At 43.2% G+C, this 15,566-nt stretch overlaps 1 protein-coding gene across 2 annotated transcripts in view; it reads right to left on the bottom strand.

The window, feature by feature from the left end:
- Positions 1–15,566, bottom strand: part of PTH1R (parathyroid hormone 1 receptor) — a 622,390-nt gene that overhangs the window by 181,203 nt on the left and 425,621 nt on the right. For both annotated transcript variants that reach the window (XM_085628749.1, XM_085628750.1), the window contains one exon: positions 1,453–1,563. In XM_085628749.1, the coding sequence (XP_085484875.1) occupies positions 1,453–1,563 (111 nt within the window). The remainder of the gene's footprint in view (positions 1–1,452; positions 1,564–15,566) is intronic.

Genomic DNA, 15,566 nt, shown 5'->3' with positions numbered 1-15,566 from the left:
AAGGTGGAAATTTAGGCAGAAAAGCATGTCGATACTGTGCTGTGAGGTGGAAGCGATGGATAGGGGACGGAGGGACAGAGTGACAATGACAGAAAAGGAAGGCAAAAGAAAGAAGAAAACAAATAAGATGCAAAGATGTTGAGGCAGAAGAGAGTAACATGATTAACAAAGATGAGGAGAAAGAGGGATCAAAAGAGGAAAAAGCGAAGCTGACTGGAAGTAACAAAAGAAAGACATGAAAAAAGAAGAGTTGTAAAAATAAGAGGAGAAAAAAAGAAGGAAATGGATGGAACAAAATAAAACAAAACATGGACAAGAGAAGCGTATGGTGAAGGAAGAAAAAATGGAAAAAGGGAAGAAACGATACTAAGGAAAAATAGTAAAGGGACTGTATAGTACGCTCCTGCAATGCTCTTTTGTAATTAAGGTTATAATATCCATCAGTGTTCCTTAAAATATATGTTTTAGCTCTTAACCTCACGTTGACGGGCGTGTCTGTTGCACTACAAAAAAAGTACCCCTAAATAGTGAGCCAAACCTTTATGAAGAAAAATATTTTTCCCTAAACTGTGCTGGGATTCTAACTTAGAACATCCAGATGCAGGAATATATTCTAGATAAATTTGCATTGAGGCTACAATAAATCAGCATTTAGCACAAGGTGAAAGAAAATGGCATGCACCCATTGGATATTGTTTTGGTCGGTTTAGATTCTAGTGGGCTTAGTTTACAGGTAGGTTGTAATGGTTAACCGCCAAAACCCGGCACACGTCTTTACTACTATGTATGCTCTGTCTCATTCTATCTCATTTAGAGTGAAGGGAAAGGAGATGTTCCTGGTAGCAAACTCACCCCTGCGCTGTGTCCAGGGACACTCCCTTTGCCATCAGACAGCTGTGGTGGCATCAGGGCCATTCAATTAAGAGTGGTTCCTCCAATTCCATTACTAGAGGTGCATCATCTGCCTGGGACCTACTAGTAAACCATCAGCTGGAATTCTCCCCACTTGTGGAGAACTTTAGTTATGGAATTCCTGGAACTAAATCTACCTTTTGGGGCATAACTCCGGGAATAAAATAAATGGTCCACCATGTCATCATGAGCCTAGCTTGACAAACCTGTTGCTGAGGATCATTGGTTCCTCAAACTGACTCCCCTGAATGTATATGGGACCATGTCAGGGGAAATATGACCCCAACAATGCAGGTCATATTAAAATGTGGTGACCCAAATTCGATGTGGAGAGTGCTACCTTTAAACGGAGCATAAATATTATGGGCATCTATGGCTTCTTCTCTTGAACGAATACTACAATCATTAATTTGAGCCTTTATGTATTTGGAAAACCTCTACCTGGATGGTCTGGTCTTCTCCAAATGGCCCTGGATAATAATAATTGGTTTAGCCCTTGAGCTCAAAATCATTACAACTAATTTGCAGAGTTGGCTTTACCTTTGTGGTTGAAGTCATAGATGTACTCTGGGCAAGGCACGGATACCACCTTGCCTGCGGTCCCCTCCGGCCAACATACCATGCCATCCCATTCAGGTAGACAGTAACCATCTGTAATAAAAAGCAATTTGATGTAAATTTACCAGTTATATTCCGAGTCAAAAACATATTCTTCTGTGAGGATTCTATGTTTGGTGGCTTAATAGACCACATTATTTTGAATTAGCGTGCATACAATTTGACTTAAATACGATGACATTAGCAGCAAGTTACATTTTCTAAGTGATGTTAAGTTAATAATATGGGTAAAAACCAAACACAAATGTAATCACTAAATTAAGATAACCATGGGAAGAAGGTAGTGAGAGGAAATAATGGAACATTTTAATTTTGGAAAGGTTTAATATATGACAACACTTGTTAAAGTCAAATTAACAAAAAAAAATCTTGCAACACAACAATTTACTCATTTTGTCACTGAATCTAAACATAGAAATCTCTATTTTCCCCTAGTAATGCAAGGTACGTCGTTCCCCTATTTACATTAGACAGATGTTTAAGGGACACACATGAATTTCACAGATTTCACCGCTGTGAGCTGTACAAATATCTCAAATGAAATCCTAATGCCATGAGCTATTTGTTATGCTTATACCCACAATACAAATCCATAAACCAAATCAAAGTAAATGAAGTAAAGGTCTAAAATTAGGGTCAGGATTTAGAAAAATCATAAACAAAGTATAGGAAATTGGATTACTTGTTGACTGGGGTGTGAACCCTAGTCAAGTAGCAACCGCAATCCTTGTCAGGTTAAGACACAAGCAAACCCCCAAATAACATGTGCTCAACCTCTCATAGCTTGGCACAGAGTAGTCAGGCTTAACTTAAAGGCAATGTTTAAAATATTTGTGCAGCACTTCAAACAGTGACACAGTGAAAACACCACACAAAACGGATCCCAAACCAGGTTAGACTAAATTTAATAGCTAAAACAAGACCAAAGCGACAAAAAGACAGTCAGTAGAACTGGGGTTAAGAACTTTCAAATAATTTAGTGAAAAATTTGAGCCGAAAAGCACAAAGCGCCAACTCAGGACACCAGGTTGTGCTGGACCAGTTCCAAGTCACAAGTACAGGCCGACAGCGATGGAGTGTAGGTCAGCTACAGTCCCTAGATTAGTTCCACTGAAGTTTACCTTTTCAAGTTTGTGCCTATAGTCAGTTCGCAGTGGAGAGGGGCACACAGAGGAAGGAGGGGAGGCAGTAGGCATAGTCCAAAGAGCAGGCCGGGCATCGTGGACCGGCGGGCTGGCGCATCAGGTTGGCGGTCCTCCGCAAGCTGTTGATGCTGTAGTGTGAAGAGTCGGGACTGGCAGGACTTTTTATTTATTCTCAGGCAAGAGGCATGGTCTTGGGGCGAACGGGCCTGTTCACGATTATGAAGAGCCCAAATGCTTGATTTAAAGTTACTGATCCACACCAGGGGTCAAAGACCTGAGGAGCACCACGGGAAGTCTTTTATGTCTCTGAAGCTCAGATCAGGAGGCCAGCAGATTAAACCTTGGAGTCACTCTGTGCCCTGGGTTCAACATGAAGGTGAAGGCCTGTTCTTTTTCCCAGGCAAGAGGGCAGCATGTCAGCACACCAGGGCAGCAGTTCCTTCAGCGCAGCGGTTGAGCAGAGTGGCAGTCCTTGTAGCAACAAAGCAGTCTTCCTGGCAGAGTATCCACAGGTCCAGAAGTGTACTGAAGAGTTGATTTCTGAGGTCCAGTATTTATACCCAGTTGTGCCTTTGAAGTGGAGTAGAAGCTTCTAGTGGCATGCCTTTGAGGTGCAGAGATGTCCTCCTTATCTGGCACTGGCCCCAGACCACCTACAGGTTGTATGCAGCCTTTTGTGTGGACACAGGATACAGCCTATTCAAGTGTATGTGGGGTTGGGTCCAGCTCCACCCTCCCATCTTGCCAGTGATGGCCCATCCAGTCATGCCTAAGCTCCCCATTATGTGTGAATGTCGAGAAGGAATACACAAGGACCAACTGTCAGCTAGACTCATGTGACCCAGAGACAGGCAGCAGGCACCAAAGGCAATAAAATGCCAATTTTTTAAAAGTGGCATTTCCAGAATTGCAGTTTAAAATCAGACTGCAGCATAAGTTAGGATTTTAAATTGTGACCCCAGAGACACCAAACATGAGGGGGTCCATGTTCCATTTGAAAATTACACTTATAAAATGTAATAAGGTAATTCCAATATTATTCATTTGGAGGGGAAGGCCTTGCAGTAGTGCAAAGCGAATTTAAGTTTTCCACTACCAGGACATTTAAAACATAAAAGTACATGTCCTACTTTTCAAATACAATGCATCCTGACCTGGTTCTCCATGGCCTACTCTAGAGCTGACATATATATTAAAAAGTAAGGTTTGACCCTGGCAAAATGTATTTTTATTTTGCTAGGTAGAAGTGGCAGGTAAAAACTGCACATACACAGGCTGCAATGGCAAACCAGAGACTCGTTTAAAGTGCTACCCAAGTGGGTGGCACAAGCAGTGCTGCAGGCCCACTACTAGCATTTAATTTACAAGACCTGGCCATGGGAAGTGCCCTTTTACTAGAGTCTTATAAGTAACTTAAATATGTCAGTTTGGTTCCACCATGTTTAGAGGTGGAAGCACAAGCACTTTAGCACTGGTTAGCAGTGGTAAACTGCAGAGAGTCCTAAAGCCAGCAAAAACAAGGTCACTTAAAATGGAGGATGAAAGGAAAATGTTTGGGGGAAGACGACCCAGAGGCTGACATTTTTAAAACAATGTATACATTTTTCTTCTATATTTGATCAGCAGCCAATCCAGGGATATAATTTGTAAGTCACAGTCCATGATTCCTGGACATAAAATGTGCACATAAGCTGGTTAAAAACGTTGTGGCTTTGTGCCCAAACTCCCTTGTGCAACTGCAGATCATTCAAAGATATCTGTGCCTATTCTTAACCTGATAGACACTCACATGGCAATGCTGTTAAGTACATTTACATGAGTTTTTATTCATGTGAGCACCAACATGTATATTTTAAATCTGTCATATCTGCCCCAAAAAATGGCTCTGGCCGCATTAAGTCAATTTTCAACTTGGGTGAAGCCCTCCTTTTCATCCACATCAGGAATTCACCCAGCAGGCAAGAGGGTTACGGTTTGTTTTGTTATCCTTTTGGATAATTTAAGCAAAAAGATGGTTTGGGAAAGTGTTGGAGCATCTATTCTTTTATATCTGTTAGTTGCACTTAACCATGTGCTGTTCATCAACTGCCTGCAAGGGTCAAGGTGAGTGGCTCTCAGCAGAAGTACATCATATTCGTTTATTTCCTTGTTTTTTCCCTGATGAGGTATTAGTAAACTAAGAACAGGCAATCCAGAAGTAAGCAAAAAACTTTTTTTAAAAACATCCATTTCAAGATCAGTATTGATGGAACAATTCAGAACCAACTGTATTTATTCATTTTATGCGCATATCAATTCAATGTTTAAAAATGAACTGGAGTATTTAAGTCACAAGTACAAAAAGATGAAGTCCTTCTATTTTTTTGAAAGCACCATGCATATCATCTTCTGTGTAGATGTTGCATTTCAGAGGCAAATTAGTCAAATAGGTCAATTATATAGTCGGCTCCTACTCATTCATTTTAAGAATGGTTTATTCAATTCTTCCTTTTAATGATGTTCTCTTACGTGTGTTGAATTATTTCTACCTCCATACTGTTCTACTGGGCCTCCTGAGGACAGGTGCACAAGGACCTTTTGAGCATGAGAAATTAGTCTTCTCACTCAGGAAATATTATTGCATCACAATGATTCAAAATGTAACTAAAATCTATTATGATCTTCTGTAATATGTGCTACAGCAAGCTGAAAATTCATATTAGAGCTTCTCTGGTAAATGAATGCACTGCCGACCAGTGGCGGCTCCTCCACTAAGGCGGATGGAGCGTCGCCCCACTGATTTCAGCAGTGAAATAAAGGAATACAATTGATAATAACTCGTTGTTATTATGCCTTTATTTGTTCCTGCTGCAGCATCTTTGGGGTGCAGGCGGGGCTGCTCTGCTGTCAGAGCAGGGGGGAGGAGTGGTGAGCACTCTGTAAGTGCGCAATGAATGATAGGCCGGCCTGAGAAAAAGTCATACGTACTTTGCATGTTCTCCACACAGGGTGCATTACAGCCTGGTTGGAGAACATGCCCAGGCTCCCATTCCCTGGATGAGCGCCGAATCACTGTGTTCAGACCAATCACAACACTGCATTGCAGCATTGTGATTGGTCAGAGGAGCCTGGTTGCTTCCTGTTCCTTTCTGGAAGAGACCCGGCAAGAAGATGGAGGAACGACGCGGCGACGGCGAATAGGAGACAAGACGAGGAGGTAAGCTTTTTTTCATCTTTTTTTACATCATCTTGGCCAGGAGTTCTAACGAATATTACTGGCAAACAGGCTAGCCTGCAATAATAAGCACATCATGGAAAAACACAAGGCTAAACTAGATGCACGTCGAAGAAAAATGTACTGTCATTAAGCAGATTATTAAGATACTTCTATATTGCGGTTTGGCTGTGAATCTAGAGGAAACAAAGAAAAAAATAACTTTTAAGCCCTTTGCTTGTGAGAAACGGGTTTTCAGTTGTTCTCTATCTTATAGTGTGGGGCTTACTTATTTTTACATTCCTCAGAATCCCTGAAAATATTCAGGGTGGGGTTGTTGTTTGGCAATGGTATATTGGGTCCAATCAGGACACAACGGTCCAGACTCACAAATGGTCTCTAGAGTCATGGTGTAGATCCCGCAGCCGTGGCACGGGCATGCACTACTGACAGACCTCCACAAGGAGAAACTGCACTGCAGGGGTCCCACCACAAATGTGGGCCCTATGCTACGAGTGCGGAGCCCTTTGTGAATCGGGCCCACTGAGTTGAATCAAGGGTGGCCAGGTGGATAGAAACCAAGAAGGGTTAAGTTTCTGTATACTAATAGGTAAGAGGGAAAGAAGGTAGGGAAATAACAGGTGCGGCCCGTGCAGATAAGAGCAGTGGGGCGGGGTAGGGGGGACTTGACAGACAATTAATTACCTGCAAGGGCCTCTCCTAGGGAACAATGAGAGAAAGAGAAGTGTGGAGAAGAGACAGGTAAAAAAAGGTGCACCACAAAGAGGAAGAGAGTAGGACAAGGGGATAATGGACTAGAATGGAAGCAAAGGAAAGAGCAGGGAGTATACAAAAGACAAAGAAAGGAAGAAAGCAACAGGAAGATGAATGTAATAGAAATAATGTGAAAAAAGTGCCACGCCAGGTGTAAAGGTTATCCAGTCCAGATTTGTCTTTGCCTTCTGGTGTATTTAGTTTTGCTTGTCACGTTTTAGATGTAGGACTACAAGCACCAGAGTGCAAAGGAAACCTGGAATTGATAGATTTCACAGAGTTGACATGAAACCGATTCAAAACTCTGGAAGCATAAAGCAGAGGTATATGGAGGGAGTGGAACAAAGAGTGAAAGATTGGGATTGCAGATGGGAGGGAATTGGACAACTGAAAGGTGGAAAATAAGGGTAAAGGGAATAATTAAGATTGTGGGAAAGGGATTAATCACAGAGCGAAGGCAAAGGGTAAAGATGAAATATGGGAGTGAAAGAAAGAAGGGGGCAGGGAAGAAGATGAAGAATAATATAAAAATATAGAACCTCAATTACATTATTTTTCTCCCACCAGTATCAAAGCCCCCAAATGCCCCGTCCATGCACCCTAAGCCCACACTCTCAGATCCAAATGCTCATTGGCTGCCTCACAATGCATCATGTCAGATAATGCCACTTCCTACCATCCTGTGCTGTCACTTCCTGAAATGTTAGTTGCAAACAAAATTGCGACTTAAGCAAATATTGCCAATTAAAATTTGGAATAATCACAATTGCTATTTGTACTCTAAAGTAATGGTACGATTTTAAATTGTAAGCCTCCTTTTCGTTTTACTGTGAGACTCCTGTGCTAGTGAGATTGCATGTTGTCTGATGTCCAATTAGTATTTTTGGCCCTCAGATTTTGCCCTGAGATATTGTCTTATCTGAAATGTAAATATAAAGCGCTTTGAAAGGAGCACACCAATAAACTATAAATAAAAAAATAGCAAAATTGCAAAACGTTGCATAGAGTCAAGGGTCGCATTAAGGACATTTCGCTATGTCTCAAAATGGTCTACTGTGCAAATGCTCGTTGGTATATCTCTTTATGTAAAAAGCGTACCCTGTTAACAATGTCAGCAAGAAACTTTCCTGGCTGCAAAAACTCATTGCTGTTTTACTTTCCTGCGGGCCTGTGAACCCCAGCAGGTAGCTACTTTGTGTTCTCCACAGGAAGTGCGATAGAGTTTCAAGCTCACATTAAAAATGCGAGATAAACAACACTGGTATACAGGGAACCCGTATCCCAGCCCGGCAAAGGCTGTGCATGCACATATTGACTGATTTTTAAATAGCCTTCTTGGTATCCAACTAAGGCAGGATTGGGCGGGTAGATGTAAGGCCAGAACAGCATGCGCTTCTTTTCAGGGGGTCTGAGGGATATTGCCTGTTATAATGCTAAAATAAGCAATTGTTATCCATAGCGTGCCAGAGGATAGGCAGAATCAGGGGGCCTTTCATCATTTAGCTTTGACTTTAAGCAGTGAAACAGATGATGGACTAGGACAACATAATCCTTGCACTTCTCAATTATTAGGGTACAGGTTTTTTTTTTACACTGCAGTATCCACCATGTCGATTGGATGATAGCAGCCTACTGATAGGCTGGCCCTAAATGGATGGTAGTTTCACGCATAACAACACACACAGTATCACCATGTTTCACACATTATGGGCTTTGCTGACACGGTCTCTCGATGAAGAGATAACAACACATGAAAAGGAAGAACATGAGCTGGAATCCAGTGGCGGCTCCTCCGCTCAGGCGGAGGAGCGTCGCCCCGCTGATAATTCAGAAATGCACAAAAGAAAAAGAAAATGATAACAACATAACGTTATCATCATTTTCTTTTTCTTTGCGGAGCTCGGAGCCAGGTGGGGGCAGGGCTGGGCTCAGTGATGCAAAACAGAGTGAGGAGTGGTTTGCACTCCTCTAAGTGCACATGACAGTTTGGCTGGCCCTTTAGGGCCGGCCAAACCGTCATGCACACTTGGCATGTTCTCCTTTGGGTTGTGTTGCAGAGCCCCGTGCAGAACATGCCCAGCCTCCTTGGGTACAGCCTGAGCATTTAAACAGGACACTGAGGCCAATCACAACACTGCTCCTGCAGCGTCGAGGATCGCTGGGAGAGCCTGGAAATCTGGGTGCTTCTGGTAGATCGTGTGGAAGAGATCAGAGGAGAGACATGTGGCAGCGCAGCGGCGAAGGAAAAGGCATGTACATTTTTTTAATGATAATTTTTTTGCAATCCTCGCCCCACAATCCCCATTCCAGGGCATACGCATCTGCTGGAATCCCGTGGGCAGAGTGGGTTGCAGCTTGTGTTAAGAAGTCTGGCACAGCTTATGTCCATGTGGGAGTTCACCACCTCTCCATGACATCAGTGACAGTCCCGAAAGCTTTTGTTTTAATTTCTTTCGGGGGGGGTCAGGGTTCGGTACAAATCCCTGCTTCCTCTGCATGGCCCACTCCCTCATGCCTTCGGATAGTAATTGTTTCAAGGCCCCGTCCCTCTCCAGGCCCTCTCCCTGGAGGGCCTGGAGAGGGACTCTCCAGGCCCTCTTCTGTCACATGGTGAGATGTTTCTCAAAGTCTTCAGAGCTGTGGTTTGCTCCGGATTAGGTCAAGTGATCCTAACCCTCCACCTCATGCCTGTGTGCTCATAATCCTAATTAAGCAGTTAGTTCTGGTCTTTTCTTGAGAGCATGAATCTTTCCTGGTATTGAATTAATTGCAATTCTTGTTCCAGCTTCTTGGATGGTCTTGTGGTCTTGCTTTCGTGTGCTCCTTGTACCTCAGATGCCTAGCTGGCCATGAGTCATAGTGCACAAGCGGTTCTCCGTGGTGCTGGTTAATGAGCTAGGTGTCCTCTACGAAGGTTGGTCAGGCCAAAGGAGCAAGGAGTTAGATTTAGTGGATCTGTGGTGGTGATTGTTTCCCTTTCATAGTAGTCCTTCCCTTCAATGTAAGAGGCGCTTTTCTTCCATATACAGCCCCAGGAGTTACTTTGTGGTTGCACTGGTATGGTGTTGAGGTACAGGTAGGTATAGTGAAATTGGTGTGTGTAATGTATAGCAGTGTTAAGTAGGATCATAGGCATGTTGTAGTGGTGTTTGTGGTATATGGATAGTTACAGTGTATGAAGGAATGTGAAGAGGAAACTTCATACTTGTCCACTTTACACCTGAACAACTGAGCAGCCTCCCCTATTCTTAAGGGGCACTGCCACATTTGGTGGAAGAGGGCACCATATCTTCAACAGTGAGTGCTCTAATGACTATGTAAGAGCATGGTGCAGTCCTCTGAGCTCTCGCATTTGCTCTACTCAACTGTGTGAGGGGAATCTTAGCATGACCTTATGAATGTCACGCGCCTGAGATAGGTAATGACACGGTCATTTAAAGACATGATGGCACACGATTGTGGCTGTAAATGATTATTATGATATTGTTTGTGCTTAACCAGAGATCATAATAGGTGGCTAGTGTTGAATTTCAAAGCAGACATTGAAATGTCAAAACAGACATAGAATGAATACTATTGGCGATGATGGGTGACCTAACTCCTAGACAAGCCAACTTTGAAATTGGGGAATCAGGTTTGGATCTGGATCTTGGCTCAAAATTGTGTGGTTCTGGGCAAAACACTTAATCTTTCCATGCCTAAAAGAGTGCAATCAATCCCTTGTAAAGCGCTCTAATACCTTTGGGTCAAGTTTGCAATATATATAAAAAAATATGTGTAGAGGGCATGCCACCCCAGGAAGTGTGTGCTAATATGTGCCTGCTCAAAGCACAAGGAAGAAATAAGGTCAGCTGAGATGAATAAAAAATATTTTCTACCATCCAGTGAGAACATCTTTATAAAACAAATAAGAGCATCAGTGTGTCCAAATAGACTATTCGCTATCTACCCTGAAACCATAGCTATAAGATCACTTATTTTCAGGACATGCCCTGTAGGGAAAATAATATGAACGTGAACTGCAGTTTCATAGATAGGAAGCTTTTACACCATCAGATATGATCTACAGCAATGCTCCTTCACCTTTATGGTTCTTTCTTGAAAATCAACGTTTTACGAAGGCCTTGTACACTACCACCTTATTGCAGCTCATGCATTGATTGAATTTAAATGGACAAATAGCTGAGCAAATGCCTCCTTTGCATGAAAAGGCCCTGAGCTGCAATCTCAATTTCGCTCGAACACCATACCATTAAGAGCAATGCAAAATGTCTGAACCTGATATATGAATGCAAATCAGATGTCTGTCTGAATAGAAGCCTGTGACATGTCTGATTGCAGCATAGCCATAATGGCAGCCTTTTTATTGTGCCATTCTCTGTATTCCTCGCCCTTCCTTGAGCTGCTCAATAAGGGCTATATCATCACTTTGTATATGGGTAATGGAAAAAGCATTTCACTTGATGGAGTACTAGAATATTGTTGGAAGTGGCCGTACCTGCAGGGTCATCCCAAAACCTTCTGCCTTCCTCCTCCCCTTTTTCTGGCTGTGTACTTTACCACAGCTAACCCATGCTAAAGTGCTTGTTCTCTCGCTCTAAAACAAGGTAGAATTGGATTAAACCTAATTAGCATATTTAACTTACTTATAAGTCCCTAGTAAAGTGCACTACAGGTGCCCAAGGTATGTAAATGAAATACCACCAGTGGACCTGCAGCACTGATTGTGCCACCCAATTAAGTAGCCCTTTACACACGTCTCAGGCCTGTTATTGCAGAGCCTGTGTGTGCAGTTTTAAACTGTCATTTCGACCAGGGAAGTTAAACCTCTAGCCAGGATGAAAACGTCCTTTTTTAACAAATATAATTAACCTCTAGGGTAGGCCCTAGACAGCCCAGTGGACAGGGTGCAATATATTTAAGAAGTAGGACAGGTACTTTTAAGTTTTACCTGTCCTGGTAGTTAGGAACTCTTCATTTTGTTTTTCACTACTGCAAGGCCTATATCTCCATTAGGATAATATTGTGATTAAAGTATTGCATTTTATAAGTGTAACTTCCAAATGGGAATATATAGCTGATTCTTGTTTGGTGTCTTTGAAATCCTAATTTAAAATCCTAAACTATGGTGAGGTCGGATTTTAAATTACAATTCTGAAATTACCACTTTTTGAAATTTGGCGTTTTCTTTTTTTTTTTTGTTTAGAAAGTGTTATTGAAGCAAGTAAAGAACACGGTACAAAAATTCTAATAATAATCATAATAGAAAGACAAAGGGTAACCAGAAAGATAATTGAAAAACAAAGGATAAAAGCTGCATATTCATACATTAGCAAGAACAAAAACCAATGTTAAGAACTGAATGAAACAAATATGTACCATAATAAAATTAGCATTTTTTAAATTTTTTAAGAGAAGAAAGGAAAAAGAAGAAGGAATAAAAAGAGAGAGAGAAAAAGAAGAAGAGGAAAAAGGAGAGAACATAGGAATCAACAACTTTATCCCCCAAAAATTGTGTTTTCTTGCCTTAGCCATTTGGTGCCTGCAGCATGTCTCTGGTCACATGACTGACAGGAGTTGGCAGTTGAACGTTGTGTATTCTACCTAGATAGCCACACACAATTGGAGCTTAGGTGTGACTGAGCGGGCTATCCCTGACAGCATGGAAGGGAGGACCTGGACCCAGCCTCACTTATACCTGAATAGGCTCTGTCCTGTCCCCACACAAAGGCCTGAATACCATCCGTAGATAGTCTGGAACCAGGGATTGCAAGGCAGAGCATCTGCACACTTCAAAGACATGTCTCCAGGCGTTTCTACCCACATTAAAGGCATAGGTGTATAAAAGAAGGACTTCAGGCAGCACCAATTCAGTACACTTCTGGACCCATAGATACCCTGCCAGGAAGAAGGACTGCTGTGTTGGCGCTCTTGCTTTGCTGTGCTGACCTGCTACTTGCTGCCCTCTTGACTGATTTGAGAAGGACTGGATCTGCATCATTTGAACCCAGAACCTAGAGTGACTCCAAGTGCTAGTTGACTGGCCTCCTGATCTGAAGCCTTAGGGGCATAACAGGCTTCCACACAACACAACTGCATCTGCACCACACAACTGCATCTGGACTCTACCATCTGTGAGTCTACCCTGCCAAGTGGTGCCATCCTAGCCCTGAACCTGTCTTGACTCCCTCATACGCCCTCTGTGTAGTGGGCCTGGCGAGCAGGGCTCATGTTGCACTAGCCCTGGGGTGCCTTATGATTCCATGCCCAAGTTTCTTCATTCCCCCGATTCCATTATGCCTGAGCTCGCAAGCATTCCCTGAGCATGTGTACCAATAGCTTGCCTTTTTCCAGCTGTTACTAGGGTCTTGGAGTGTTTTGCCTTGTGCACATTTAGACAAAACTAAACATTTGTTTCCTGGTAATTGCTTCTATCCGTTAGTTTGCACCTGCTCTTCTTTTAAGGTCAAAGTCAATGTACTAACAAGTGTTTCCTTCAGGAGTCTTGGAGAACCTTTAAGACTGCTGCTTGCTCCATGTGCCACATGTGATACTGCTGTATCAATTGGACCCTGAACATTTTATATAAACCATGCCTAAACCTGAGCCCCTTGCTTGGCTTTCACTCTCTGTGGAGCAAACTTCCTTCCTACCCACTTACCTGAAGAGTCGATTGGATGTGGGCAGTTCTCTTCTCTGCTGCAATTTAAAGCTCCTCCGGTGAATCTCATGGTTCCAGCTTCCTTGACACATCCTTTGTCTCCACCTCCTGCTCTGCTATTCCAGGTCCCCAGCGATTTCCTGAGTCAAGGTTCGAAGACCTCATTTAAACTTAGGACAAGTTGAAGAACTAGGCTAAGTACTTGATATCAGTTTAGTGCATATTATCCTTTTATAGTAGTAAGCAGGCCAGAGTATTGGTGTCTTCAAGACTATAAACTTGTCTTAAAGCTTCATCTAAATGACTTCTCTTCAGTTCACTTTGATTGTTCTTGATCCGGACCCTGCGTGCAACCTTGGCCTTTGAACTGTGTTTATACAAGGTGTAGAGACTTTGCACTGTGTTTCTCCGGTGAACAGTAGTGTCAAGAGAAGTCTCCTCGGAGAACTTGATTCGTATATGAACCCTGTCCCTAGATCTATATTCTGAGTTTTTCCTTGAGATTTCCAGTTACTCCAACCTGTATTACAAGTTATTACCTGAGAATGTGTAGCACCAATCTGTGGTTATGGTTATGATGTTTCTTAGCTGTGTTTATGAAAGGGTCTGTAAGTGTACCTTACTGAATTATTGCAAATCCATTGTTTGATAGGCCTGTACTGTACTGATGGTAATTGCCTCCTGTTGTTGATTTCAGTGCAATTCGTCCTTGCAAAATCAGAGGTCCTCTCTTGTGCACATCTATCTAGCAGACTCAGAGGGTCTCCAGTTAATGGTGCGCTGCACAGTTGCTGACAAGAACCTGTACCGCAAGTCTCTCTTTTCTTATTGTGTCTCACCCCCTACCCCTCAAGGGCAGGACTTTATTTAGGGAGAAACTATTCCTTGAATGGGCCCTGAGGTATTCAGGTCATTAAGGTATGATTAGCGCAGTATATCTAATGACGGTATGCTTAGCCACGGTGCATTGGAAGGATCGAAATCCCCGTTACGCTTAGCATGACAAAAGGGCCGAGAACCAAACTGCCTCCATCTTGGATTGCAGCCCTTGCTCTTAGGAGTCACGTGATCTTCTTACACACACCATCTGCCTTTCCTTTTCACGGTAATAATTAGGAGACAGGCAGAGTTGCTGAGAAGCAAGGTCACATCTGCTAAAAGGGAGTATTAAGCGAATTCCTCCAGACCTGGGACGAGAAGGGAGTCACCCTTTCGACCTTCTCTGTAAAGATAGTAACCCTTTGTATGTGTAACCGAAACTAGAAATAGGCATGAGCTCATTAGGGGTGCCAGGACTAGCTGGTACTTTTCCACATATAAGGTTTTGTATGCTGTGCTGATAAATGTATAAAAGTGTGTTACTGTCAAGGAGCCGGCAGTCTTCCTCGGCGCACCTGATGGGTGAGGATCGACGAGGCTCCTCTATATAGAGATCTATGATGATAATAAACGTTTGAACCTTCCACGTTGCCAACTGCTCCTTATTTAAAGGATATTGCGGGCCAATGGTAAGTGTGGCCCTTGGAATAATTATTTGAACACATCAGTTGGCGACCACGAAGGGACCCCGTGACAGGGTCAACCCCCCCCCGTATTCGGGTGGTGGGATTGGGGGCGTCCTGACCGGTCGACGGGAGAAGGAGCCTGAGGATTTCTCCCACCCTGCGTGACTTTTCGGTACGTCCCCTGCTGCTAGTCACCCTTCACCGGGGTCCTGCGGGCTTAACCCAGAAAATGGACTAAGTTGGTCAGGAGGAGTTGGCAGCGGAGAATGAACATTCGTATCTGGGTGCACCCGGTGAGTATAGATTGATTTGATTTGATTTGACGCACGCGTTGTAACGGTGCATTATGTTTTGTTAAAGCACGCGTCGAGGACGGTGTGCTGTTTGATTGATTTTAAGAGCATTCGTTGAGAACGATGCATTTGTCTTGACTTGAGCACTGGTTGCATTTGTTTGAAGCTCGCGCTGGACAGCGGTTCGTTGATTTGAAGACACGCACCGGAGAGTGGTGTCTGGTTTGATTAGGTTCGCATTACAGTGATCTGATTCGAAGTACGTACTGATGATATTGGATTGATTAGAAATAGCGCGCCGGAGGAATATAGATGGACTGCACGTGGAAGGACCTGTGACCTAGACTGGGTAGCCACAGGCCATACTCCCGACGAGGCAAGTCCTTGTTGGAGAGGGGTCGGTCTTAGTGGTGAGCCAGGAGGGTGACCGGAATTCCCGCGTGCGGTTTGAAACCTGGATCGTGA

This window comes from Triturus cristatus, chromosome 10, assembly GCF_964204655.1.
Source record: "Triturus cristatus chromosome 10, aTriCri1.1, whole genome shotgun sequence".
Taxonomy (NCBI): domain Eukaryota; kingdom Metazoa; phylum Chordata; class Amphibia; order Caudata; family Salamandridae; genus Triturus; species Triturus cristatus.
Note: the sequence above shows the minus strand (reverse complement) of the source record. Positions and strands in the feature narration are given on the sequence as shown.